The sequence below is a fragment of the Staurois parvus genome, unplaced genomic scaffold (genome assembly GCF_062004578.1).
Source record: "Staurois parvus isolate SC_StPar_1 unplaced genomic scaffold, SC_StPar_1.0 ptg000015l, whole genome shotgun sequence".
Lineage (NCBI taxonomy): Eukaryota > Metazoa > Chordata > Amphibia > Anura > Ranidae > Staurois > Staurois parvus.
The window spans coordinates 3,150,529-3,176,847 of NW_028317811.1; the positions used below are offsets into that span (position 1 = coordinate 3,150,529).

The window sequence follows — 26,319 nt, forward strand, 5'->3', positions numbered from 1 at the left end:
AACAAAACATTTGTATAATCTAAAATCAGTATAAAATACAAGTGTTGAGTTGACAAACTTACATTTTAATACAAAACCAAGCTCTTTTTTACTGATTAAAATATTCATATATGATTTTAATAGGATTATACAGGTTTTACAGAGCAAATTCATCCAACAAGAGACTGGTTAACCTGTGTACCAATTCAATATCCAAGAAAGAATTGGCAAAATTCTGAAATCACACACGGCTTCCAAAGAGTACAATCAACTTTAATGCACAAGCGCAGACTCTTTACCCAGCTCTATGATTAAGCCCAGTAGGGGGCAAAACATGTTAGAGGGAGGATCCTGGGAGGAGTGTCTGTTCTTGTGTTGAACAATAAATGTGATTATACCCTTGGGAAGTGGTGCACGCCTCCAGAACTTTGCTGAAATGTGTGTGGGAAGAAAAGATCCCAGAGAAGTGAACACTTACAACCTGAACTAGAGGATGGCAGAGGTCTCAAGATCTGCTTCAACTTTTGTGAGTAAAAAATGGCAAAGGTGCTGAAGTTAAAAAGTTAATTTAGTTTATCGTAAAGTACAAATGTCAGAAAATAAACATATAAAGTAAATACATGGATACAGTTCAGGTACATAGAGGGTGCTTCCATACACTTTAAGGATAATCAATGTGAGAGAAATACAGACGTTACTGACCTTCTAAGATTGCTAACTGCCTGGCTGTTGAACTGATTTAATAGTTTTGTTGACTCAAAGGCCTGAAAGAAGCATACATCACATAAAGCCAGGACATTTGTTCAGGGTCAGTAACTCTAGAAGCTGAAATCTTAGGATCAACATGATAGTCAGGAAATTGGCATTTTTAGAAAGAGGTGAGAGGAAATATCAGAACCCAAAATTTCAGTTTGCGCAGATTTCCTTTCTACCCTCATAGAACAGCCAGATTTCTAATCAGCAAGATTCAAAGCTTCATTGTGGAAAATCTGCAACTGATGCCTCTTCTTTCCATGTCTGACTTGTTTGCAGAGAGCAATCTATCAGTAAAAGCGGAACTGAACTGAATCTGAGCACCGCAAAGCAAAAATGCTATTTAATTCATTTTTAATATTCAAAGCCCCCCCATTCAGCCATGTCTCCATGTTTATTTTGCTGAGAAATCACTTTGAAAAGCACCCCATAGCATTTCTGGCCATCTTGAACAAGGGCAGATGATTCATGTAGCACTGACTTCATGGAATTCATCTGCCCTTCGTTCAGGAATACAAGCAGGAGGATGTGCTTAGGTGAGAAAACCCTCCTCCCCTCCAGAAGAACCCTTGGATGTACAGTGGAAAGAAAAGGTCTACACACCCCTTTTAAAATATCAGGTTTCTGTGATGTAAAAAAATGAGACAAAGATAAATCATTTCAGAACTTCTTCCACCTTTAATATAACCTATAAACTGTACAAGTCAGTTGAACAACAAACTGAAATCTGTTAGGTGGAGGGAAGTAAAAATAAAAAACTAAAATAATATGGTTGCATAAGTGTGCACACCCTTAAACTAATACTTCGTTGAAGCACCTTTTGATTTTATTCCAGCACTCAGTCTTTTTGGGTATGAGTCTATCAGCATGCCACATCTTGACTTGGCAATATTTGCCCACTCTTCCAATTCCACTCTTCCACTCATTTGCAAAAACACTCCAAATTTGTCAGACTGCGAGGGCATCTCCTCTGCACAGCCCTCCTCAGATTACCCCACAGATTTTTGATCAGATTCAGGTCTGGGCTCTAGCTGGACCATTCCAAAACTTTAATCTTCTTCTGGTGAAGCCATTCCTTTTTTGATTTGGATGTATGCTTTGGGCCGTTGTCATGCTGAAAGAGGACGTTCCTCTTCATGTTCAGCTTTCTAGCATAAGCCTGAAGGTTTTGTGCCAATATTGACTGGTATTTGGAACTGTTCATAATTCCCTCTACCTTGACTAAGGCCCCAGTTTCAGCTGAAGAAAAAACAGCCCCAAAGCATGATGCTGCCACCACCATGCTTCACTGTGGGTATAGTGTTCTTTTGGTGATGTGCAGTGTTGTTTTTGCGCCAAACATATCTTTTGGAATTATGGCCAAAAAGTTAAACCTTGGTTTCATCAGACCATAACACATTTTCCCACATGCTTTTGGGAGACTTCAGATGTGTTTTGCGAAATTTAGCTGGGCTTGGTTGTTTTTCTTTGTAAGGAAAGGCTTCCGTCTTGCCATTCTACCCCATAGCCCAGACATATGAGGAATACGGGAGATTGTATCACACAGCCAGTACTTGCCAGATATTCCTGCAGCTCCTTTAATGTTGCTGTAGGCCTCTTGGCAGCCTCCCAAACCAGTTTTCGTCTCGTCTTCTCATAAATTTTGGAGGGATGTTCAGTTCTTGGTAATTTCACTGTTGTGCCATATTTTCTCCACTTGATGATGACTTTCTTCACTGTGTTCCATGGTATATCTAATGCCTTGGAAATTCTTTTGTACCCTTCTCCTGACTGATACCTTTTAACAATGAGATGCCTGTGATGCTTTGGAAGCTCTCTGCGGACCATGGCTTTTGCTGTAGGATGCGACTAAGAAAATGTCAGGAAAGACCTACTAGAACAGCTGAACTTTATTTAGGGTTAATCTGAGGCACTTTATATGATGGCAGGTGTGTACAGACTCCTATTTAACATGATTTTGAATGTAATTGCCTAATTCTGAACACGGCTACATCCCCAGTTATAACAGGGTGTGCACACTTATGCAACCACATAAACATTTTTTAGGTTTACTTTCTCCCCCTAAAAGATTTCAGCTTGTTTTCCAATTAAGTTGTACAGTTTATACTGTAGGTCACAGTAAAAGGTGGAAAAAGTTCTGAAAGTATTTATCTTTGTCTAATTTTTTTTTTACATCACAGACACCTGACATTTTAACAGGGGTGTGTAGACTTTTTATATCCACTATATGATGTAATTTGTCTAGGCAAGAAACCAGGAAGTAACTGAAGAAATGTATAAAAAATAGTTTAAAACAAGTAAATATGAAAAACTTTACGATCTATTTACGAAAGTTAGCAGCATAAGGATTAAAAAAAAAAGTCAATGCTGATTGAGAGTGTGAAGTTCCACTTTAAAATACTGCACAGTCTGACCTCTACAAACTGCTCTATGCTGCTTACTGCAGAAAATGATTCAACATGGCCGCTTCCAGAATGTTTTCATGAATGCAATTTAAAGTGGTAATAAACCCAAAACCAAAAATAATATTAATATAGAATATATTGCAGCTTACCAATCATTACATATAGTGGCTGCGTTAGTTTTTTTTTTAGGCATTTTCCCCTGGTAATCTGACCAGTAACACACTTCCTGTAATAGGGTTCCTACACTCTGGATGAAGGAGCAACAGAGACACCTCTGGAGAGCAGCACTGTTAGTCTGGTGGAGGGGATGTTAGATGCACTAGCATATTTAAATACACTGACAAACTGAAGCAAAACTTGAGCCAACATCTTATAAGAAGTTACATATTTACATGAATAAAAGCCGATCATTGTAAGCACCCCTGTCAATGTTAAATGGTTTGTCTCAACACTGACTGCTACGTTTGCAAGACAACAGACATACGGGCTAAATCACCAGGTGAAAATAAAGGAAGGAAAGCTAATGCAACCATCATATCTAAGAAAACTGAAAAATAATAAAGGTTTGCGTTTGAATTTATTACCACTTTAACATTGCTCTCACCACGAACAAACTTGTTTGTTTTCAATAAATTAAATTCACCTAATTTAAGTTAAGTTTAATTGAAGAGTGTGTGTTCATGTGTTTGTTTACACAAATATTTTAAACATGCCACATTTAAATGATCAATGCTAATAAGGTGTGGCAATACCTTTGACCATTCTTCCTTTGTTCTATAGTTCAGTTACTGTCCACATTCCCCATACTTCTCATCCATATATGTGTAGACAACAACAATAAATGCAAGATTGAGCATTGAACCCATATTATTCCCATCAACAGTGCCCCAATAAACATTGTCCATCTGCTATCTGGGACAATGGATGCTGATTTACATTTTAAATAAGCAATGAAGTATTCATGTGTGGGCCTGGGATAGGAGGATGCTTTCCTTTATGTAATGAAAAATTCTTGTTTCAGCATTCAGCTATGTGTTATACACTAATGCACATAATGTGATTTTGAAAACATCTTTAGAAGTAACCAGTTACATAAAAGAAAAAAGTATCAGAAAAAAAGGAAGTTTAAGATCTATAGATACAGAAAACAATTACAGAAATGTGTAAATTGCAGCCAGTACAACCAGTGAATGTTCATATTTTGATATCAAACTCTAGTAAAATTAAATCAGATGGCTATAGATTACAGTGTATGGGCAGTATCATTTCTCTTTCTGCAGATCCCAGAATATCTAAAGCGAAAACATTTGAACATTTTGGATAGAGTAGTTATTGTTTAGCTTGTCAAATTGTCTACTGCTCTATATATCCCTGCTTGCGAGATCCACACTCTGTTATTACACTGTATATAATTATATAGCACCAACAGTTCAAGCAGTGCTGTACATACTGCACATTTACATCAGGCCCCCAACGAATGTACAATTTATGGACCCTACCCCATATACTGTACACACTAGTGCCAATTTACCTGCCAGGACGTCTTTGCAGTGAAGAAGGAAACCGGAGTTCCCAGAGGGGACCCACCCAAACACAGGGAGAATATACAGAAATAAGCAGAATGAGCCCTTGGGATTCAAACTGAGGACCCTAGTGCTGCAAAGGCATAAGTGCTAACCACTAGGTCACCATGCTTGTCCTAGCAAACGTCAAAAGAATGAAATGTAAGGAAAATCCAAATATTTGTTGTCACCGAAAGCAGAGGGAATCTTCTCATAGGGGTACTTGTTGCTGTGGCAACAAAGGGAGGACATAGATTACGCACAGATAATCGTTTGGGGAAAAAAAAATAGATCGGTGTACAACCAGGATGTCTATACATTGATCAGATTCGGCCAGTCCCCGCTGAACCAGCCAAATTTCAAACCATGTATGGCTGGCCTTAAGCGAGGATCTACCTCACTTTATGCAGGCCATAGACGGGTCGTTTATCAGCCGAATTTTCGTCCGCACGAAAAATCGGCCGATATTCACGCCGTTAGTGGGGCAATACTGTCGGCCGTTTTTCGCGGATCTTCTCATTTACTTTTATCGGTCATGCTGGAAAATCCACGAAAAACATCCATTTTTCGTGGACATTGGTGGCAGCATCGCTGCCAGAATGACCAATTTTTTGTTAATTGGACAAAAATTCGGCCGATAAACAACCCATCTATGGCCAGCCTTAGAGAGATTTTCTCCAACTTCCTGCTGTGTCTACCAGGCAGGCAGTGGAGTAATACATTTACAATGGGAGATAAAATGAAAATTAGAGTGGTTCTAGAGGCTCAAGGTTTTTTTACCTTCATGTAATATATGCATGAAGGCAAAAAAAACTTGTGTGCAGCCCTCCCCCAATCCTTACATGAGCCCCCTCCAATCCAGCGATGTTCTCAACACCCTCTGCTGCCTGGGTACTCTTCCTCCTCATTGGCTGAGACAGCAACAGAAGCCCATTGGCTTCTGCTGTTGTCAGTCACAGCCAGTGAGCTATTGAGAGTGCAGGGGCAGGGCCGAGCCATGGCTCTATGTGCCTTATGAACGAGCAAACAGAGGTGCTCCCAGGGGGGCACTGTTCGAGGAGGAGCCAGGAGCACAGTTGGGGACCTGAAAAGAAGAGGATCAGGGCTGCTCTGTGCAAAATCACTGCACAGAAAAGGTGTGTATACACATGTTTGTTATTTTAGAAAAAACAAAAAAAACAAGCTTTAGTATCACTTTAAGCCAATCAAATCTTAAACATCAGCAAATGTGAGAGATTATGCTTTGCCATAACAGAGTTTGTTAGGTCTATCACAAAATCCTTTTACCATATACATAAATGCAGTAATCTGTAATAGTCCTTATTAATCAATGAACTCTCAGACGTCAATCAGATTCCAATCTAGTCTTTTAAAAGCCATTAGATATTTAAAGTTTTTAAAGAACAGGCAGCTTGTTAGACAAATAATACATTCCAAAAAATCTGTTCATAAAAATAAACACTGTCAATACAAAATCCATTATGTCATTTCCTGGTGATCATCATAAAATTTATGGAAAGCTTACAATGTATAACATCATATCTAGCAATGTTGGATGGCTTTAATTTTCAGCAGCTGGAAATGGTTATGTAAACCATTGTAACAAAAAGCATTAGAATGGACAAAAATAGTCAGTGACTTTAATTCTGCCATGCATCCATCACATGGCTTAGCTGCTGTTCATTAAATGTAGTCATGCCGTTAAGTTCATTTCTAATAAGAAATATGGGTTTTGGTAGTTGATTTGCTCGCTAATCCTACTGAACAGTAACCATTTCCTCTAATTAACATGAAGTTGAATTTTAATGTGCATGAATGTAGGTTAATGCATAGTTGGCTGACTACCCTCACATTGTTTTGGTTCAAACAGACGTTGCAAACAGCCCTTGCCAGACTGCCCCATCTCTCCCATATTTTCTTTGTTTTTTGGAAACAAAGGCATTGAAATAAGGACAGTGTATAGTATGTTTTCTCTAGTACTAAATCCTGGAGAATAACATACTGGAAAGTAGATAAAATTAAAAGTTGGGGTATTAACATACTTTATACAGTCACAGAGCCTCCATCTGCAAATAACGTTCAAAATACAAGTAATCCAACATGCTACTGGACATCTGCCCACCCACTCCCATCTACAGGTGCTGCCTCACCCATCGGTCCATCATTTGCTTGAAATATAAAGCATGAAGAAGAGAGAGGAAGCCGCCCTCCAATGTCTTTCACTGAAACAAGCTCATTCGTAGAATCAACACTACAAATTAGGTCATTGTTTGAGTAAAACACTCTAGAGAGTGGAGATTCAGGCAACTTGCCTGTACACTGGATGCAAAACTAAACTTGTAGCAGCGACTTTATCCCTCTGCAAAAGTGTGGCGTCCCCTCTCTTCTTCTTGATTAAAGTTCTAAATATTCATGAAAGGTTCTGACACAAGGTGAAAATACTCCAATGTTCTTCAATGAAAGATCAAGAGACAAATAGGGCACGCATCATATATGCATTTCAGCTATTATTAAAGTGGTTGTAAACTCTGTTTTTTAATTTTACCTACAGGCAGGGGAGGACTGACCATTTGGAAACTCGGGCACTGCCCGAGGGCCCGGGGTCAGTAGGGGGACCCATGGGATGCCCCTGGTACCTTTTTCATAGGCTTTTTTGAGTTTGGGCAAGGACATAGGGGCCCTATGATCCCCTATTGCCGGGGGGCCCTATGAGTTGTCAGTCCGCCCCTGCCTACAGGTAAGCTTGTAATAAAACTTACTTGGTAGGTAAAATGAATATCTCCTAAACGTGCACCAATTAGGAGATATTTTCTCTTCATTAAATCTGGCGCACGCGCTCTGAAGGAATGGCATACCTGTGCCATTCCATCAGAGCTGTGTGCAGTGACCCGGGACTCCTGCGTGCATGTGCGGGAATGACGTCATTGCGGCCGGGCCTATCAGAATGCCAGAGCTTGCGAACCCAGAAGGAAGATGGGTGATGCCAAATTCTGACCCTACCAGTCTGCCTATTCTCCTCTGGCCATCAAAACATCTGACATCAAAAATGCATTTTTGTCCACACAACTGCCACTCACTGTATATTATCTCTTTTTCGAACCAGTCTCTGTAAACCCTAGAGATGGTTGTGCGTGAAAATCCCAGTAGACGAGCAATTTTTGAAATACTCAGACCAGTCTGTCTGGCACCAACAACCATGCCATGCTCAAAGTCACTTAAATCCCCTGTCTTCCCCATTCTAATGCTCGGTTTGAACTTCAGCAAGTTGTCTTTACCACGTCTACATGCCTAAATGCAATGAGTTGCTGCCATGTGATTGGCTGATTAGCAATTTGTGTTACCAAGCAATTGAACAGGTGTACTTAATAAAGTGGCCAGTGAGTATACAACATGCTGGCCAAAACACAACACTGAGCCTTTTCTGAACACCATCTATAAGTCGTCTGACTAAACAGCCTTTATCAGTGCACACAGGCTTACAGATCTGCCTCTGTGTTTTGCCTTCCCCTTCATCATGATAACAGCCAACAAGCACACTGATTTATAAAGGATCCAAACCCTCTGAAGAAATGTATTTGTGTGTTTAATTGGGCCCATGGAGTGTCCTGGAGAGCCTTCTATGACCCTGCTAACATTTCACCATAATGGCAGAACAGGTTGAAGAGGATATGTTTTTACAGGCAAGGCAGTATTTAGAACAGGGGTTAGCAACCTGTTGCCCTCCAGCTGTTGTGGATATACATGTCCCATGAGGCATTGCAAGACTGACAGTTGCAGTCATGATGTCCAGAGGCTGTTGGGGTGTGGTAACTCAACAGTTGCTGGTAGCACAGTGCTTGTGACCTTCTCTGCCACCCTTCTCCAAAATAGGCTATCACTAGAAATACATAGGTCATCATGCCCTTGACAAAAAGTCATCTAAACAACCTGCAATCAAGTCTCCTTAAAGAATTTCATATTCCTGATATGTGCCTTCTGTACCATGTACTTGTATGAAAAGTATCCTGTTCTCTTTGTGTTGCTTCCTTTGTGTAAAATCCCTGGTGTTCCTGCCAGTCCCTCTGCTTTCCTATTAAAAATTGACCACGCTAGGCATGAGAGCACAGCGTGGTCAGTTCTCTAGCTATGCTGTGAACTCATTGATCTCTCCTTCAATGATCAGACTTGTCCTGACAGCCCCCCTCGCCTGCATAGCCTATCACTGGGAAGATCAATGTGCTCCTCCTTCTCCTCCTCCTTTAATTTCTATTTTAAACTGAATGGGTTGTTTTACAAGGTGAGGGTTTATAATCACTTTAAGGCTGAAGATCAGATACATGTTCGCGGGCCCCAGGCAGTATGTGACCCTGACTGAGGTGGATTGAAAAACAGGACCTTTTTACATGTACATTAAAGCTTTAAAACTTTTTTTTTGTTCCAAACCACCTGGTGGTCGCTGTTCACAGGCGATTTCAATCCAGATTTTATCCACTCTACTTCTATTAGCAATTGGTTTGCAGTGGAACCAACTATTATGTGAAAATGACAAAAGTCCCCAGAGAACTATTAATTCATCTCTTCAGTAATCTCACAATGTGTAGATGTGTAATCACCAGTGTTCAGTCATACACAGCCCCAGGCTATGCTCCAAACTCAAACATCTCTTGCTATAAATAATCATGTATGAGATGACAACAACCAATAATGAGTCTTTGAAGTGTCAGAAACATTCATTATCACACATAACGATTTACCAACATTGTGGAAGATGTCTGCAATACCCCTCAGAAATGTCCCTTTCTTATGGAGAAGAGGTAACAAATTTCTTATTGTGAGTGCACTGCATCTGCACATGAATCAGTCACACCTAGGGAGGAGATCATGATTGTTCCTACAGATGAGGGATCTCAAACTGTCTACTGCCAAAATAAGGCTGAACATAGTTAGGCTAATATAAGCAGAAGATGCTATGAATTCTGAGAATTGTGCTGAATATATTATATACACCTTGCAATCTGATTGTACATATTAAAGTAGATCTTCCAACAACTATGCTCTACAATTTTGTATCTGACTGGAAAAAATACAGTTGCAAGAAAAAGTATGTGAACCCCTTGGGATTACGTGGAGTTTTGCATGAATTGGGCATAAAATGTGCTCTGAACGTCATCTAAGTCACAACAATAGAAGAACATAGTCTGCTGAACATAATACTACACAAACATTAGATGTTGCCATGGTTTAATTGCACATAACATGTAAACATTCACAGTGCAGGGAGGAAAAAGTATGTGAACCTTTGGACTTAATAACTGGTTGACCCTCCTTTGGCAGCAATAACCTCAACCAAACGTTTCCTGTAGTTGCAGATCAGACCTGCACAACGATCTGGAGTAATTTTGGACCACTCCTCTTCACAAAACTGTTTCAGTGTAGCAATATTCTTGGGATGTCTGGTGTGAATCGCTCTCTTAAGGTCATGCCACAGCATTTCAATCGGGTTGAGGTCAGGACTCTGACTGGGCCACTCCAGAAGGCGTATTCTGTGCTGTTGCAGCCATTGGTTTGTTGAATTACTTGTATGCTTTGGGTCATTGTCCTGTTGCCTCACCCATCCTCTGCAGAGCTTCAGTTGGCGGACAGATGGTCGTACGTTTTCCTGCAAAATGTCTTGATAAACTCTGGAATTCATTTTCCCATCAATGACAACAATCCATCCAGGCCCTGAGGCAGCAAAGCAGCCCCAAACCATGATGCTCCCTCCGCCATGTTTTACAGTGGGGATGAGGTTTTGATGTTGGTGTGCTGTGCCTTTTTTTCTCCACACATAGTGTTGTGTGTTCTTCCCAAACAACTCAATCTTGGTTTCATCTGTCCACAGTATATTTTGCCAGTAGTGCTGTGGAACATCCACGTGCTCTTTTGCATACTTCAAACGTACTGCAATATTCTTTTTGGACAGCAATGGCTTCCTCCGTGGTGTCCTCCCATGTACTCCATTCTTGTTTAATGTTTTCCTTATTGTAGATGTGTCAACAAAAATGTTAGTATGTGCCAGAGATTTCTGTAGGTCTTTAGCTGACACTCTGGGATTCTTCTTTACCTCATGCAGCATTCTGCGCTGTGCTCTTGCAGTCATTTTTACAGGACGACCACGCCTAGGAAGAGTAGCAACAGTGCTAAACTTTCTCCATTTGTAGACAGTCTGTCTTACCGTGGACGCATGAACATCAAGGCTTTTGGAGATACTTTTGTAACCCTTTCCAGCTTCATGCAAGTCAACAATTCTTGATCGTAGGTCTTCTGATAGCTCTTTTCTGCGAGGCATGGTTCACATCAGACAGTGCTTCTTGAAACCAGTAAACCCAAAACAGGTGTGTGTTTTTTAAGGGCAGGACAGCTGTCAGCAACACATCCAATATCATCACACTGATTGGAGTCAAAGTTGGCTCACTCCTGGCTCCAATGAGCTCTGGGAGAAGTCATTAAGCTAGGGCTTCACATACTTTTTCCTCCCTGCACTGTGAATGTTTACATGTTATGTGCAATTAAACCATGGCAACATCTAATATTTGTGTAGTATTATGTTCAGCAGACTGTGTTCTTCTATTGTTGTGACTTAGATGCCGTTCAGAGCACATTTTATGCCCAATTCATGCAAAACTCCACGTAATCCCAAGGGGTTCACATACTTTTTCTTGCAACTGTATATTGGTTTGCTTGGGCAGGCCTTCAACTATATGGTTTTGACTGGTCTGAAGGAGCATGTATGGATTAAATCAGGGCTTAAAATTTCAAGTCCTGAGCTACTAGCCAGGCCTTAGAGTTACTCGCCACCAACAAACACACACACAAACAGAGACACCTGTACACACACACGTACATACACACACACAGAAACATGTACACACACACACACGCACAGAGACACATGTACACACACACAGGCACGTACAGACACGCATACACACAGATACATGTACATACACAGAAATACACACGCACATACACACAGACACATAGCACAGACACATGTTTGTACATACACACAAACACACGTACATGCACACACAGGCACATGTACACACACACAGACACGTACAATTATGCATGCATACACAGACACACACACACGTACGTACACACACACACCACCACCCTCCCATCCCATAAAAAGTTGCAGTACTTTGTTGTTCACTCACAGATCCGGGTACTGCACTCTAGGGAGAGGCAGAGAGCACAGCAGACACTCCTTGCTTTGCTTTCACTGCGCTCAGCTATTGAGCAGTCTGACGGCTCCCAGTGCCAATGAAAAATCCGGCCTGAGCTCCGAGTCTGCTCAGCAAGATGGCCCTGGGGGACATACTCGCCCCCACCATAATGTCCACTCTCCATTGGCGAGCAGGCGAGTGGAGATTTCAATCCCTGGATTAAAGGATACTGTAAATCAGACTGTAATAGGCATGGCTATCTTGGAGTGATAATGAGTACAGCAGCCAGGTTAACTGGCCAAACATGGATTGAATTTTGACTAAATTATGCTGAATCAGCTAAAATTTGTTTGGTGGGTCGCCCTGTCAGCAACACCCAGATTGACAAATGTTGATTTTTTAAAAAAAGGAGTTGAATTGTGAATAGTTGGCCGAAGAGTACTTACACCCATACCAGAAACATAATCCAAGGTATTGCCCAAATATGGCTATATTTAGGCAATGAGGCAACACTCCATTTCCTCCTATTTGCTCCTGTGTCTGGGGATTCCTGGTCACGTCATTGAGTAGGTCAAGTGACATCAGTGGTTGGTAAGGAAACAGTGGGTGCGAGTAGCCGCTGCTTTCTTAGCAGCTATTGACTGCTGGGATAGTGTTGACATCATTGCCCAAATATGGCCATATTTAGGCAATGACATAACCTGCTCCATTCCCTGCCTATTGCTTGGGGATTCCCAGCCATGTAAGTAAATGGACCGTGTGACAATATTGGTTGGTGAGGACACAGCGAGTGCAGGCAGCCTCTGCTTTGTTAGAAACCTTTGACAGCCAGAAGATGCCACATTTGTCCACGCCCAATGCCCTAAATGTTCAGCGTTCAGGCCAAACAGCGAACTCATCCCTAATGTAGACTCATACTACACACACACTACTGTCACTGTTGACAAGTATTATGAAATTAATATTTTCTAGTTCGATAATATATTTTAACACCAGTTGTTCTTGGAGAGATGACTGATCAAGCCTGTGCACATGGCTGTACAGCAGCCATACAACATGCAGAGTCTGCATCATCACTACTCCAGGACCCACAGTGGCCATGTATGACCAATCATTCAAGTGAATTATTTTAGAAGATGTGGTTGTACATGATTTTGGGTTGGGGGTTGCAGAAAGCACCCACCCAGACATACAGTTGTGTTCAAAATAATAGCAGTCAGACATCACTAACCTGATCAAACACTGTCTTTGATAGAAATTATATTTCTACATGGCAAATAATTTACTAGCAGGTGTAGTAGAGTAATAGAAATCCAACAGACCCAACAGTCATGACATACATGCTGCTGATTCTGTGTAATTGAATCACTAATTGAAAGGGGCATGTTTAAAATAATAGCAGTGTGGAGTTCTATTAGTGAGGTCATTCATTCTTTGAAAAACAGGTGGCAATTATTGCCCTTTTTTAAGGAAGGAAGGCAGCAAATGTTGTACATGCTGGTTACAGTGCATTTCTCTCTGAAATTCTGAGGAAAATGGGTCGTTCCAGACATTGTTCAGAAGAACAACATACCTTGATTAAAAAGTTGATTGGAGAGGGGAAAACATATAAAGAAGTGCAGAAAATGATAGGCTGCTCAGCTAAAATGATCGCAAATGCTTTAAAATGGCAACCAAAACCTGAAAGACGTGGAAGAAAGCGAAAAACTACCATTCGAATGGATAGAAAAATAGCCAAAATGGCAAGGACTCAGCCAACAATCAGCTCCAGGAAGATCAAAGAAGGTGTAAAGTTACCTGTGAGTACTGTTACAAATAGAAGACGCCTATGTGAAGCCAAGCTATCTGGAAGAAGCCCCCGCAAAGTCCCACTGTTGAAAAAAAGACGTGCTGAAGAGGATACAATTTGCCAAAGAGCACATTGACTGGCCTAAAGAGAAATGGCGCAACATTTTGTGGACTGATGTAAGTAAGATTGTTCTTTTTGGGTCTAGTGGCCGGAGACAGTTTGTCAGACGACCCCCAAACACTGAATTCAAGGCACAGTACACTGTGAAGACAGTGAAGCATGGTTGCGCAAGCATCATGATATGGGGATGTTTCTCATACTACGGTGTTGGGTCTATTTATCGCATACCAGGGATCATGGATCAGTTTGAATATATCAGAATACTTGAAGAGGTCATGCTGCCTTATGCTGAAGAGGAAATGCCCTTGAAATGGGTGTTCCAACAAGACAACGACCCCAAACACACCAGTAAACGTGCAACATCTTGGTTCCAGACCAACAAGATCAACGTTATGGAGTAGCCAGCCCAATCCCCGGATCTTAAACCAATAGAAAACTTGTGGGGTGACATCAAAAATGCAGTTTTTGAGGCACAACCAAGAAATAGAGAAGAACTGTGGAATGTAGCCCAATCATCCTGGGCTGGAATACCTGTTCACAAGTGCCAGAAGTTGGTTGACTCCATGCAACACAGATGTACAGCAGTTCTCAGAAACAGTGCTTATACAACTAAATATTCATTAAGTGATTCAAAGGAAAGCAAAATCTTCAAACATTTTTCAGTTTATATAGTGAATGTTTGAGTTTGTAAGGAAGAATACAAACACTGCTATTTTTTTGAACAGTCTAATATTCACTTTTCTTCAATTTTTTTTTAGAGGAACAACACAAATTTGATATATTTTTCTTCATGTTTTGATTTGGAATAGAAAGTGTAGTGTTCCCAATGCATTTGTGTGTATGTAAATAAAAGCTATTAGAAGGATATTGAGCTTTATTCACTTTTTTCAACACACTGCTATTATTTTTAACACAACCGTATGCCCTGAACACACACTATCTGCCTTTTGAGCTTTTGTCTCTGCACATGCTTTATGCAACCCCTGGCACATAACTGTGTACAGTTGCACCTTTTAATTCATCTGGCTCTATGCAGTGGCAGTAGGTCTGAGGAAAGTGATTGGGCAGGATCTGCTCACTGTACAGCCATGTACATAAAGAATTTAGAAAACCATCGAATTAGCCCTCATGCACACTGGACGTTTTGATAATGCTGGTAACGTTAGCTGTGTAAAGTCACATTAAAAACATGTTTTTCAGCCTTTTTGCATTAGCAAAAAATTTTTTGGGTCAAAAAAAAGTCCACAAACGCCGGTTTGCGGCGTTTTACCACGTGTTTCAGCGTTAGAGCGTTTTTATAGCTAAAAACTCCTCTAAAAACCCACAAGTCCTGGGGTTTTTTTCCAGCCAAAAAACACTGATTACAGTCTATGTGTGCATGGACACATAGGATAACATGCTGGGGGGTTTACTAGCTGTAGAAAAAAATGTCAAAAGCCAAAAACAGCCGCTCTAAAAACGTCAAGAGTGCATGAGGACTTAAAGTTAATTAACTTTCTGTAATACAGTACATTTATCACATAATTATGACAATTTTTAAACCACACACTTCAGCTCCACTATGCAGCATCTCCTGCATTGTATTAGTTATACTACAGCAATATTTTCAAAACTATCAGTGATCAAATTGCCTTATATTCTCCATACAGTGACTTCAAAATCACTTACGCTAATGTTGGCTGACAGTGAACCTGATTCCAGGCACATTTGTACTGAGGCTGGATAAAACTCTCAGTCCCTTCCATGACCGTGCAGCTGACATTCTTGTTGACGATGTACGCACACCAGTTCCTAAAGGACAAGAATGACAATAAGTGTCAGATCAATCACTATACAGGACAGTACACAGGACTATTCAACAGCACTCATTCTGATATGCAAGATGAGCTGATATTGTCCATTACTCTACTTTAGTCTCAAACAATGGTTCGAATTTACTGTAAAATGGACAGCACCTCTTTTGTATCCCTTTACTTGATGTACTAAAAGAACTTCTAACCCTTCACTGTCAAACAAAAGAACACAATAGGTAAACAGCTAGAGAATCCTAGAGATTCCTCTACTTGTACAGTGATTACGGAGTTGTTTCAAGTAACAAATGCTAGAACAAAAGTTGGAGAGGATGATTGATAAATGAAAGAGCTACTCGGTCGAGATAGTAAGTAATAAACCTGTACATTCATCATTAGGATAAATTAACTGACTTTTCATAAATGAAAGCAGAAATATCACATCTATTACAAAACAGATGTATTAAGAGGTGTGTGTTTTATGGTGCTGGAGCTTGCTTTGTAAAGTGGAAGTGCAGGCTAAGTATGCTTAAAGATAGTTAACTTTAAAAAAAAAAAGCCAATTTTTTGCAGGTAAAAAAAAAAAGTCCATTTACTCTTTTTTTTGAGCCTGGAACGGATTGCAACAGCAGTCAGCAGATCGCTGGTTCCATGGAGGACTCCTGCAAACCTGTCAGTGTATGTGTGTACTTGTACCTTGTACAGACAAGCAGATACACTGTGACAGGAAGAATAAATGAGCTCAAAATCATTGTGGCAGCTCATTCAGAAGCTGTCGGGATTTGTAGTTCATTCATTCACAAAACTTTGTGAATGAATGACGCAGCCATATGGGCAGAGACACCCCCCCCCCCCCCACCACGGCCATGCTGTTTTAAAAAAGTAACAGCCAATATGGGGAACTTCTTTCTGTACTGATGTCACAGGGAGAGAGGGCAGTGTGCAGCAACTGCAGCAGTGGGAACATGTTACATGTTCCACTAAAAATCTAGTCTGATCACGTGATCGCCTCCCAGCGCCGGCTTCATGGGAGAGGAGAGATCGGCTGCAAAGACTGTGCAGTGACATCACCTGTAGGCTTACTATTGGACATCCGTTGTTGGCTGCCCCTCTTCTCGCCTCGAAGGCGATCACGTGACTGGACTGGAGCGCCCCTCAGCTCAAGCATCTTCCTTTCACAGGGTAGTTAGAATATGATTGGGGGAAGTAGGTTCAAGCTTAGTTAGCAATAGCCTGGAATACTACTTTACCTTTGTAATAAGAATTCAAGTTGTCAATTAGTGCACATTCATCAATCTCCCCTAACTAACAAAAATATTACATGTTGCATCTTACTAATCCTCAAAGTGATATTAAAGGCTCACATTATTTTCCTTGAAATAAAAAGTTATATTCATCTGCTCTGTGCAAGGATATTGCACAGAGCAGCCCCCTTATCTCCTCTTCTGAAGTCCACCATGGGCGCTCCCTGCTCCTCCTCTCCTGCGTGTGCCCCAATAGCAAGCTGTATGTTATGGGGGCACATGTGTAGGTGTGTTACTGAACTGAGCAGCTTGTCCCAGTCCCTCCACATTGCATCTGACTGACAGCAGCAAGAGCCAGTGGCTCCTGCTTTTCTCAGAGTCTCCTATGAGACCAAGAAAAGAGACCAGTGCTGCTGCAGATGGGACAGGGCTGGATTGAAAGGTGATGAGTAAGTGTTTAGGGAGAGGAGGGGAAAGGTATGGCTAGTGGAAGGTTTTTTTATGTTAATGCAAGTAATGTATTAAGGTAAAAAAAAAAAACTTCTGACTTTAGAACCACTTTAAAAGGTTGTGGCTGCATTAGTTTTCATTTTAGGATTTATTTTCTATATTTTCACCTGGTGATTCAGCCAGTAACACATTTCTTGTCTTCGGATGTCTCTATTCTAGATGGAAGAGAAATGGAGACACCCTTGGACAGCAGCATTGTCAATCTGGTGATAAAGTTAGAGGATCTAGCAGATTTAGATAGACTTGACAAACAAATTGAAGCCAAACTCCAGCTAACACTTTAGGTAGTTACAGCAATAGTTTATTTTTCTTATGGGATAAAGGTTGAACGCAAATGAATACAGGCTGATGATTGTAACCACCCCTGTCAGTTTAAGTGGTTTGTGTCAACCTTCTAACTGCCAATTATGTTGAACAGCTTGGTCGATCAAAGGATGATGAAACACAACAGACTTACTGCCCAGATCACCATGTGAAAAGAAGAGAAAAAAGCCTAAGAAAAAGAAACTAAGGCAGCCACCTCGTTTAGGAATTGGTAATTTGAAATATAATATGTTTGTTTTTGGATTTAATACTGCTTTAAATTCTAAGAAAAATAATACCTAGACTGACAATATTTACCTCCTTTTAAAATGTCTGGTCACCTAGCTACAGTATCTGGCCTCAGTAATATCTAAATCACTGATCCAGAATATGAAAGCAGTTGGCAAAAATGTACAGAAAACCCGCAATGAAAGCACTGAAGCCTTTGGATCAGCATGACAGCTGAGCAGTATTTTCCCAATACTGGATTCCTTTACACACCAACACAGATTTACATTTACTCCAATAGGATGCCACCTTAGCAGTCAGTGTATCAGACTCACATTGTAACCTATAAAAAGCAATACATGCCAAACTCTTCATTATCTGCATGACAGCAGTGGCATAGCTGGAACCCTAGCCACTAAAGGCGGCACAAGAATGTGTACCTGGAAACTAGAATATACAGCTGTAAAACCAATGGGCAAACAGAAATCAACAAATCCCAATGCATTAATGAAATCATTAATAACATCAGATACATATGGAAAAATGTCCATACATGTCACAAGGGAACATGTTCACATGTTGTATTAGCTGTGTGGATGAATGCAGCCCATTTGTTATCAGCCATGTCAGGCTGGGGAGAGGCTCTGACTGCCTTCATTGACATTACTGGATTGGAATTTCAGAGGAGTGCAGGAAACTAACTTGTAACTAACATTCAGAATTTTAGAATAGATATTATATGAATTTTCATACCAATAAAGGTCACTTTAAATCAAAAAAGGAATTGTTTATGATGGCCATACATGCTTCAATAAATGATTGATCCCTTTTCCAATCAATCTCACCCAACAGATAAATTGATCTATAGTGAACCCCCCTCAGATCAATATGCTAAATAGTGGATTTCGATCGATAGCTGGAAAGTACAATCGTAAGTTATCGATCCCATCTCTGTTTTCAACACGCAATCTTGTAATCTTATTGATCAAAGTATGAACATATTCATGACCATGGGCGCACTGACCATTGGAGCACTTGGGCACTGCACGTGGTCAGTAGGGTGCCCCATTAAATGCCCCTGGTACCTTTTTATAGGCTTTTTTGGGTGTGCTTTGAGCATGGGCAAGGACACAGGGGCCCCATGATCCCCTATTGCTCAGGGGCCCCATGAGTTGTCAGTCCGCCCCTGTTCATGACCAAAGCATCTCAGTGCTGCCAATCGATGCAAAATGACTGATGATTTCCCCATCCTCAATTTGATCAAATCTGCTCTAAAATCAATCAGCAGGGAAATTCTGCCTATTCGATTGTTGGTTGATTTGATAGTTTTGATTGAATCGCACATAGATTGGATAATAAACTGGAGATGTGTATGGCCACCATGAACTCTACCAGTCCTTGGACTTCATAAACCTGACCTGAGATGTAAAAAATTTTGGAAACAAAAGTAATCACAAAGGAGATGGTGATAACAAGAAAGAAAGAAATGATAACAATAAGAAAGAATAAAAACAATAAGATAGCAGTATAGAAGATGATAACAATAAGAAAAGTCTAAGCTGGTACAAGTATCCCCAACACAGAGAAGTGATCAATCATGCTAAAATGAGAAGCAGCTGAAAGCTTGGATCATCAAAGTTCTCCCTCCAAAGCTCCATGTGGTCGGAGTTGGTCCCCGATGTGGGGTGAAGGTTGGTTCCCGATGTGGGGTGAAGATTGTTCCCTAATGGCACTTACTTGCCCCTCTGTGCCGGGCGGTGGTAGGTGAGCTGTGGTGGGGTTCCTTCTATGAGCAGACCTCCACTGATGAGAAGAAGGAGCCCAGTCCATAGACCGACTCCAGCCGCTTTCCCTGACCGCCCCATCATTTCACACTCCTCACAAAACGTCCAACTATTCCCCAGAAGCTGCGATCACCGATCCCGGCAGAAGACAATCAGTGCAGAGGAGGAGAGCACCGATCCCGGACAGATTCCTCCCTAACGATGGGTTCGGGGATGACTGTTAGCGGAGCTCCTTTCTTTCTCTGTAGATCCGAGCAATGCTTCATCCTTCCCTTCCACACCTCCTCCTCCTCCCACTGAGGTCCCCATGACGTCATATCTCCTAGATGAAAGTCCTGCTGTGGACTGCTGTGACTTAGCCGTCATCGTGCTCATGGGAGGCCAGGTCTGTCCATGTAGGGATGTGCGGGATCCTTGGGCTCGGGATGATTCCAGCCTGCCTTGTCTGGAAGCTTCTGTTAGTTTACAGACTCATAAGAGCTGGTTTGGCCGATCTTACAGTTCTGTGCTCTTCTAATGTTTTGCTTTGCAGCCAAAGTCTTGGATGGCCCAGAGCCTGCTGTTAGAAAGGTCCAAGTGAAAAGTGTGTACATATGTCATGGAAATGTTTTCTCACTTGTGCTAGAAATTATTACTAAACTCCAGGAAGTTGAAGTTTTTGCCTGCACTTCAATGGTTAACTGTTTCGGCTATGGTGCATCTGCCAAACACAAGCTGAAGATGTCCCACCAGGCCATCACATGTGGCCCTCACACCGCTCCTGCAGCTGCGGCACCCCCTCCTCTCCTTCCCTACCTTGTCTCAGCAGTCAGCAGCAGAAAGGAGGACAGAACTCCTCTGCCAGATCCTGCACTTCTCCATGCAGTGGCTCATCTCTGCCCCCGTCTAAGCAGTCAACAGCAAAGAGGGGAGTACTCCTCATACAGATCCTGCATCTCTCTGTGCAGCCTCAGCACCCCCTCGTCTTCTTCCCTATCTTGTTTCAGCAGTCAACAGCAGAAAGGAGGACATAACTCGTCTGCCAGATCCTGCACTTCTCCATGCAGCAGCTCATCTCTGCCCCCGTCTAAGCAGTCAGCAGCAAAGAGGAGGATAGAACTCCTCCTACAGATCCTGCGTCTCTCTGTGCAGCCTCAGCATCCCCTCGTCTCCGCCTCCCCGGTCTCAGCATTCAGCTTACTCTGACAGCTGACTCCAGTCCTCCTCTGTTCCTCCTGCAGACTCTGCAATTTCTGCTTTCCAGCTTCTCCCTAGCAGCAGCGCAAGATAAAGGGGGGTGCAATGGGATGTAAGGGAGAGTGAGAGACTCTGGACTTTTGATAGTGGTGATCTGATGTACGAGGGAGTGGAGTGCCTAGAACAGTGTTTCTCAACCTTTTTTTCAGTTATAAAGGTCCAAGTGAAAAGTGTATACAGATGTCATGGAAATGTTTTCTCACTTGTGCTAGAAATTATTACTAAACTCCAGGAAGTTGAAGTTTTTGCCTGCATTTCAATGGTTAACTGTTTCGGCTATGGTGCATCTGCCAAACACAAGGCCCACAGGCTGAAGCTGGCCCACCAGGCCATTACATGTGGCCCTCACACCGCTCCTGGAGCTGCGGCACCCCCTCGTCTCCTTCCCTACCTTGTCTCAGCAGTCAGCAGCAGAAAGGAGGACAGAACTCCTCTGCCAGATCCTGTGCTTCTCCATGCAGCAGCTCATCTCTGCCCCCGTCTAAGCAGTCAGCAGCAAAGAGGGGGACAGTACTCCTCATACAGATCCTGCATCTCTCTGTGCAGCCTCAGCACCCCCTCGTCTTCTTCCCTATCTTGTTTCAGCAGTCAACAGCAGAAAGGAGGACATAACTCGTCTGCCAGATCCTGCACTTCTCCATGCAGCAGCTCATCTCTGCCCCCGTCTAAGCAGTCAGCAGCAAAGAGGAGGATAGAACTCCTCCTACAGATCCTGCGTCTCTCTGTGCAGCCTCAGCATCCCCTCGTCTCCGCCTCCCTGGTCTCAGCATTCAGCTTACTCTGACAGCTGACTCCAGTCCTCCTCTGTTCCTCCTGCAGACTCTGCAATTTCTGCTTTCCAGCTTCTCCCTAGCAGCAGCGCAAGATAAAGGGGGGGTGCAATGGGATGTAAGGGAGAGTGAGAGACTCTGGACTTTTGATAGTGGTGATCTGATGTACGAGGGAGTGGAGTGCCTAGAACAGTGTTTCTCAACCTTTTTTTCAGTTAGAAAGGTCCAAGTGAAAAGTGTATACAGATGTCATGGAAATGTTTTCTCACTTGTGCTAGAAATTATTACTAAACTCCAGGAAGTTGAAGTTTTTGCCTGCATTTCAATGGTTAACTGTTTCGGCTATGGTGCATCTGCCAAACACAAGGCCCACAGGCTGAAGCTGGCCCACCAGGCCATTACATGTGGCCCTCACACCGCTCCTGGAGCTGCGGCACCCCCTCGTCTCCTTCCCTACCTTGTCTCAGCAGTCAGCAGCAGAAAGGAGGACAGAACTCCTCTGCCAGATCCTGTGCTTCTCCATGCAGCAGCTCATCTCTGCCCCCGTCTAAGCAGTCAGCAGCAAATAGGGGGACAGTACTCCTCCTACAGATCCTGCATCTCTCTATGCAGCCTCAGCACTCTTCATCTTCTTCCCTACCTTGTCTCAGCAGTCAACTGCAGAAAGGAGGACAGAACTCCTCTGCCAGATCCTGTGCTGCTCCATGCAGTGGCCCATCTCTGCCCCCGTCTAAGCAGTCAGCAGCAAAGAGGAGGATAGAACTCCTCCTACAGATCCTGTGTCTATCTGTGCAGCCTCAGCACCCCCACGTCTTCTTCCCTATCTTGTCTCAGCAGTCAACAGCAGAAAGGAGGACAGAACTCCTCTGCCATATCCTGAACTTCTTCATGCAGCGGCTCATCTCTGCCCCGTCTAAGCAGTCAGCAGCAAAGAGGACAGAACTGTGAATTGTCAGGACACCAGCGGCTATAAGGTTGTAATGATGCACAATGAAAACTTGTGGCTTTATGTAACTAAAAGTCAGGCTGCACCTCTGGCTTGTATACAAGTTTTGGGCAACTTTTAGGCATTTTGCCAAGGCACCCCTGAAGAAACCTCAAGGCACCCTGCTTGAAAAGGGTTGCTCTAGAAATTTGCTTGTAATTATAATGAGAAAAATACAATTCCATGCCAGCTGAAAAGAAGGTCGCATGCCGCTGGTATCATCCACAAACTTTACTGGAGACAGCTCAGACAGAACACCATGGCAGAACTAAGTTCTGTCTAAGCAATCTCTAATAAAGTTTGTTGTGGATGATACCAGCAGTGTGAGACCCTTCTTTTCAGATTTGCATCATCTGCTACAGGAGTGTGAGTGGGCTCCATGCTGGTCTGCACCTGTCCTTCACAGCTTAAAGCGGAGTTCCACCCAAAAGGTGAAGTTCCGATTTAATGCTCTGCCCCCCGCTCCCCATTAAGGATTGGCACCTTTAGGGAACAGGTACCTGCTTCCACCTCCGCTGCTATCAGAAGAGGAGGTTGTCCTCCCCCCTCCAATAGTCTTCTGGGACACTTGACAGGTCCCAGAAGACTACGGGGACATTCACAAAGTGCAGAGCTTCTCGCGCATGCGCAGTGGGCACCCGGCTGTGAAGCTGCAAGCTGTCACAGCCGGCTGCCCACACTGAAGATGCTGGCGCTAGAGAGAGAAGACAGCCGGTGGAACCAGCGGTGGTGAGGACACCGCGGGATCGAGGGAGAGGTAAGTGGCTGTATTTTAAAAGTCAGCAGCTACAGTTTTTGTTGCTGCTGACTTTTTTTTTTTCAGCTGGAACTCCGCTTTAAATCGGATCCTCACCCAAAAGGGGAAGTTGCGCTTGTTTGCCTCCTTTTTCCCCTCCTCTTTAATATTTGGCACTCATTTTGGGGGGGAGGGAAGCGGGTACCTGGATAATCAGCAGAGCAGACACATCACAGGTCCCTGAAGACTGCGGGGCTATTCATAAAACATATGCACAGTGGGAAGCCAGCTGTGAAGCCTCAAGGCTTCACTGCCAGTTTCACTTAGTTGAGATTCTGGCGTCTGGACCCGAAGCCCACTGCATAATCTGCTCAGGTGAGGATAGCGCTGGGTCCCTGGACAGGTAATTAAAAGTCGGCAGTTACAGTATTTGTAGGGGGGGGGGGGACTGAGGCTTCTCTTTAACCACTTTCCTGCCGCCCTATAGAAGAAATACTGCTACAGGGCGGCAGGGGTGTGCGAAATTACGTATATATATATGATTTTGCTTTTTTGGGTAAGGGCCATTCGCGGCCTTGACTATCAATCACCGAGTCCCGGCCAGTGATTACTCGCTGGCCCCCGGTGATCACTGAGATTACTTACGTGGCAGAGCCATACAAAGCAGTGTGCTTACAGTGGAAAGCACAGACATAGCCTCATAGTAAAACACACACAGCACACAGTTAACGCTTTGATTGCCCCAGATGTTAACCCCTTCCTGCCCAGTGCCATTAGTACAGAGTCAGTGCTTTTTATTAGCACTGATCACTGTATTGGTGTCACTGGGGATGTCAGTGACACCAAGTCACGTCCTCCCAGTGTCAGAATGCCCGCTGCAGTCCTGCTATAAGTCGCTGATCGCCGCCATTACTAGTAACAAAATATATTTTTTAAAAATTCCAGTATACAGTATATACCGCAATTTGTACACACTATAACTTTCACGTAAACCAATTAATTTACAGATATTGGGATTTTTTTTTAGCAAAGACATGTAGCAGAATACATTTTGTCCTAAATTTATGACGAAATTTGATGTTTTACATTTTTATACTGGACATGTTTAATAGCAAATTGTCAAAAAATATTGTTTTTTTTCTCAAAATTGTCGTTCTTTTTTTGTTTATAGCACAAAAAATAAAAACCGCACAGGCGATCAAATACCACTGAAATAAAGCTCTATTCATGGGAAAAAAGGAAGTAAATTTCATTTGAGTGCAGTGTTGCATGACCGTGCAATTGTCAGTTAAAGTAACGCAGCACAGTTATGCAAACATGGCCTGGTCAGGAAGGGGGGGTGGGGAGGGTAAATCCTTTGGAGGGCAAGTGGTGGAGTTCCAGTTGAATAAATAAAATAAAAGTCAGCAGTTACAAAAACTGTAGCTACTGACTTTTAAAATACAGACACTTACCGGTCCAGCGGTGTCCTCACCATAGCTGGTTTCACTGGCCGTCTTCTCTCCCTGGCGCCGGCATCTTCAGTGTGGGCACCCGGCTGTGACAGCTTGCGGCTTCACAGCCAGGTGCCCACTGCGCATGCGCGAGTAGCATTGCGCTTTGTGAATGGCCCCGTAGTCTTTTGGGACCTGTCATGTGTCCCAGAGGACTATAGGGGAGGGCTGGAGGACAACTTCCGCTTCCGATAGCCTTAGGCGATCGCACCGGAAGAGGGAGCAGGTACCTGTCAAATTTGGGTACCCGCTCCCCCTGCTCTCCAAAAGTGCCAATCCTTAACAGGGGACAAAACCTTAAAGTGGAACTTTCCTTTTTGGGTGGAGCTCCGCTTTAAGTTCTTACTAAAACCAGTAATAATTGATTGCAGAGGCAATCATTTAATATGATAAAGAGTAGATACATTTATATAGTCTTACAGATACACTCGTCCCTTTGAGGGCAACCATAATACCCATGCGGCTTGCAATGAAATTGAGTGAGGCACCCCTGGTCTATGGGAAGGTAAAAGCACTTTTATTTATCTGGTCCTATGCTCTGGCAGTGGACACTCCCTCGTTGCCCTCATGTACAATGTAGACCTATTGTACCTGCATCGGTCTTGATAACATCAGAGGACCTTGGACCACCAGAGCATAAGAGAAAGTCTGTAGGAGTGGAGGTTTAGGTAAGTAAAACTTCTGTAGCTGGTCCCCTTAGACCAGTGTTTCTCAACCAGGATTCCCCCCGATGTTGCTAGGGGTTCCTTGAACATTGAACAATGGTGGGTTGATATCCCATTTACACTGTCCTCCATGGCAAGGGAGCAATTTTCTACTGAGCACCAGTATAAGAGGGTCACTTCTACGCTCACCACTAATGTTAGAGGACACCACAATTTTTACGGCCTGCCTTTCTTTTCTGCAGTTATTATTTCAAGAATATTACCCACTTGTAAATGCTGCGGTTTTCAAGTGGTTTACCGGCGTTATGGCTGAAGACATTTTTGTCTTTTTAAAAGCAAAGGTTCGGAAAAATTTTTTTTTTATCTTTTGCTTTTAAAGGTAAAGAAGAGATTTGGGGTCTTCTTGACACCAGATCTCTTCTTAAAGAGTACCTGTCATGCATATTTCTATTACAGGGGATTTTTACATTCCTTGTAATAGGAATTAAGTGATAAAAACAAAATAATTAAGAGACAGTGTAAAAAAATAAAAGAAAAAAAAAAGAATTTTTTTTTTTTAAAGTACCCTCATCCCTCCGTGCTTGTGCACAGAAGCGAACGCATACATAAATCACGCATGCATATGTAAAAGATGTTTGCAGACACACATGTGAGGTATCACCACAAACGTTAGAGCAACAGCAATAATTCTAGCACTAGACCTCCTCTGTAACTCTAAGCAGGTAACCTGTAAACATTTTTAAAGTGTCGCCTATGGAAATTTTTAAGTACCTTAGT

The 26,319-nt window shown here is 42.6% G+C and overlaps 1 protein-coding gene across 1 annotated transcript in view; it reads right to left on the bottom strand.

Annotated features, from left to right (window-relative positions):
• EMILIN2 (elastin microfibril interfacer 2) overlaps positions 1–19,935 on the bottom strand; it is a 95,220-nt gene extending 75,285 nt beyond the window's left edge. The window contains exons 1-2 of the mRNA XM_089678212.1: positions 19,611–19,935; positions 15,467–15,589 (exon numbers count right to left, since the gene is read on the bottom strand). Coding sequence (XP_089534338.1) covers positions 15,467–15,589; positions 19,611–19,741 — 254 coding nt within the window. The 5' untranslated portion in view covers positions 19,742–19,935. The remainder of the gene's footprint in view (positions 1–15,466; positions 15,590–19,610) is intronic.
• Between the last annotated feature and the right edge of the window lie 6,384 nt (positions 19,936–26,319).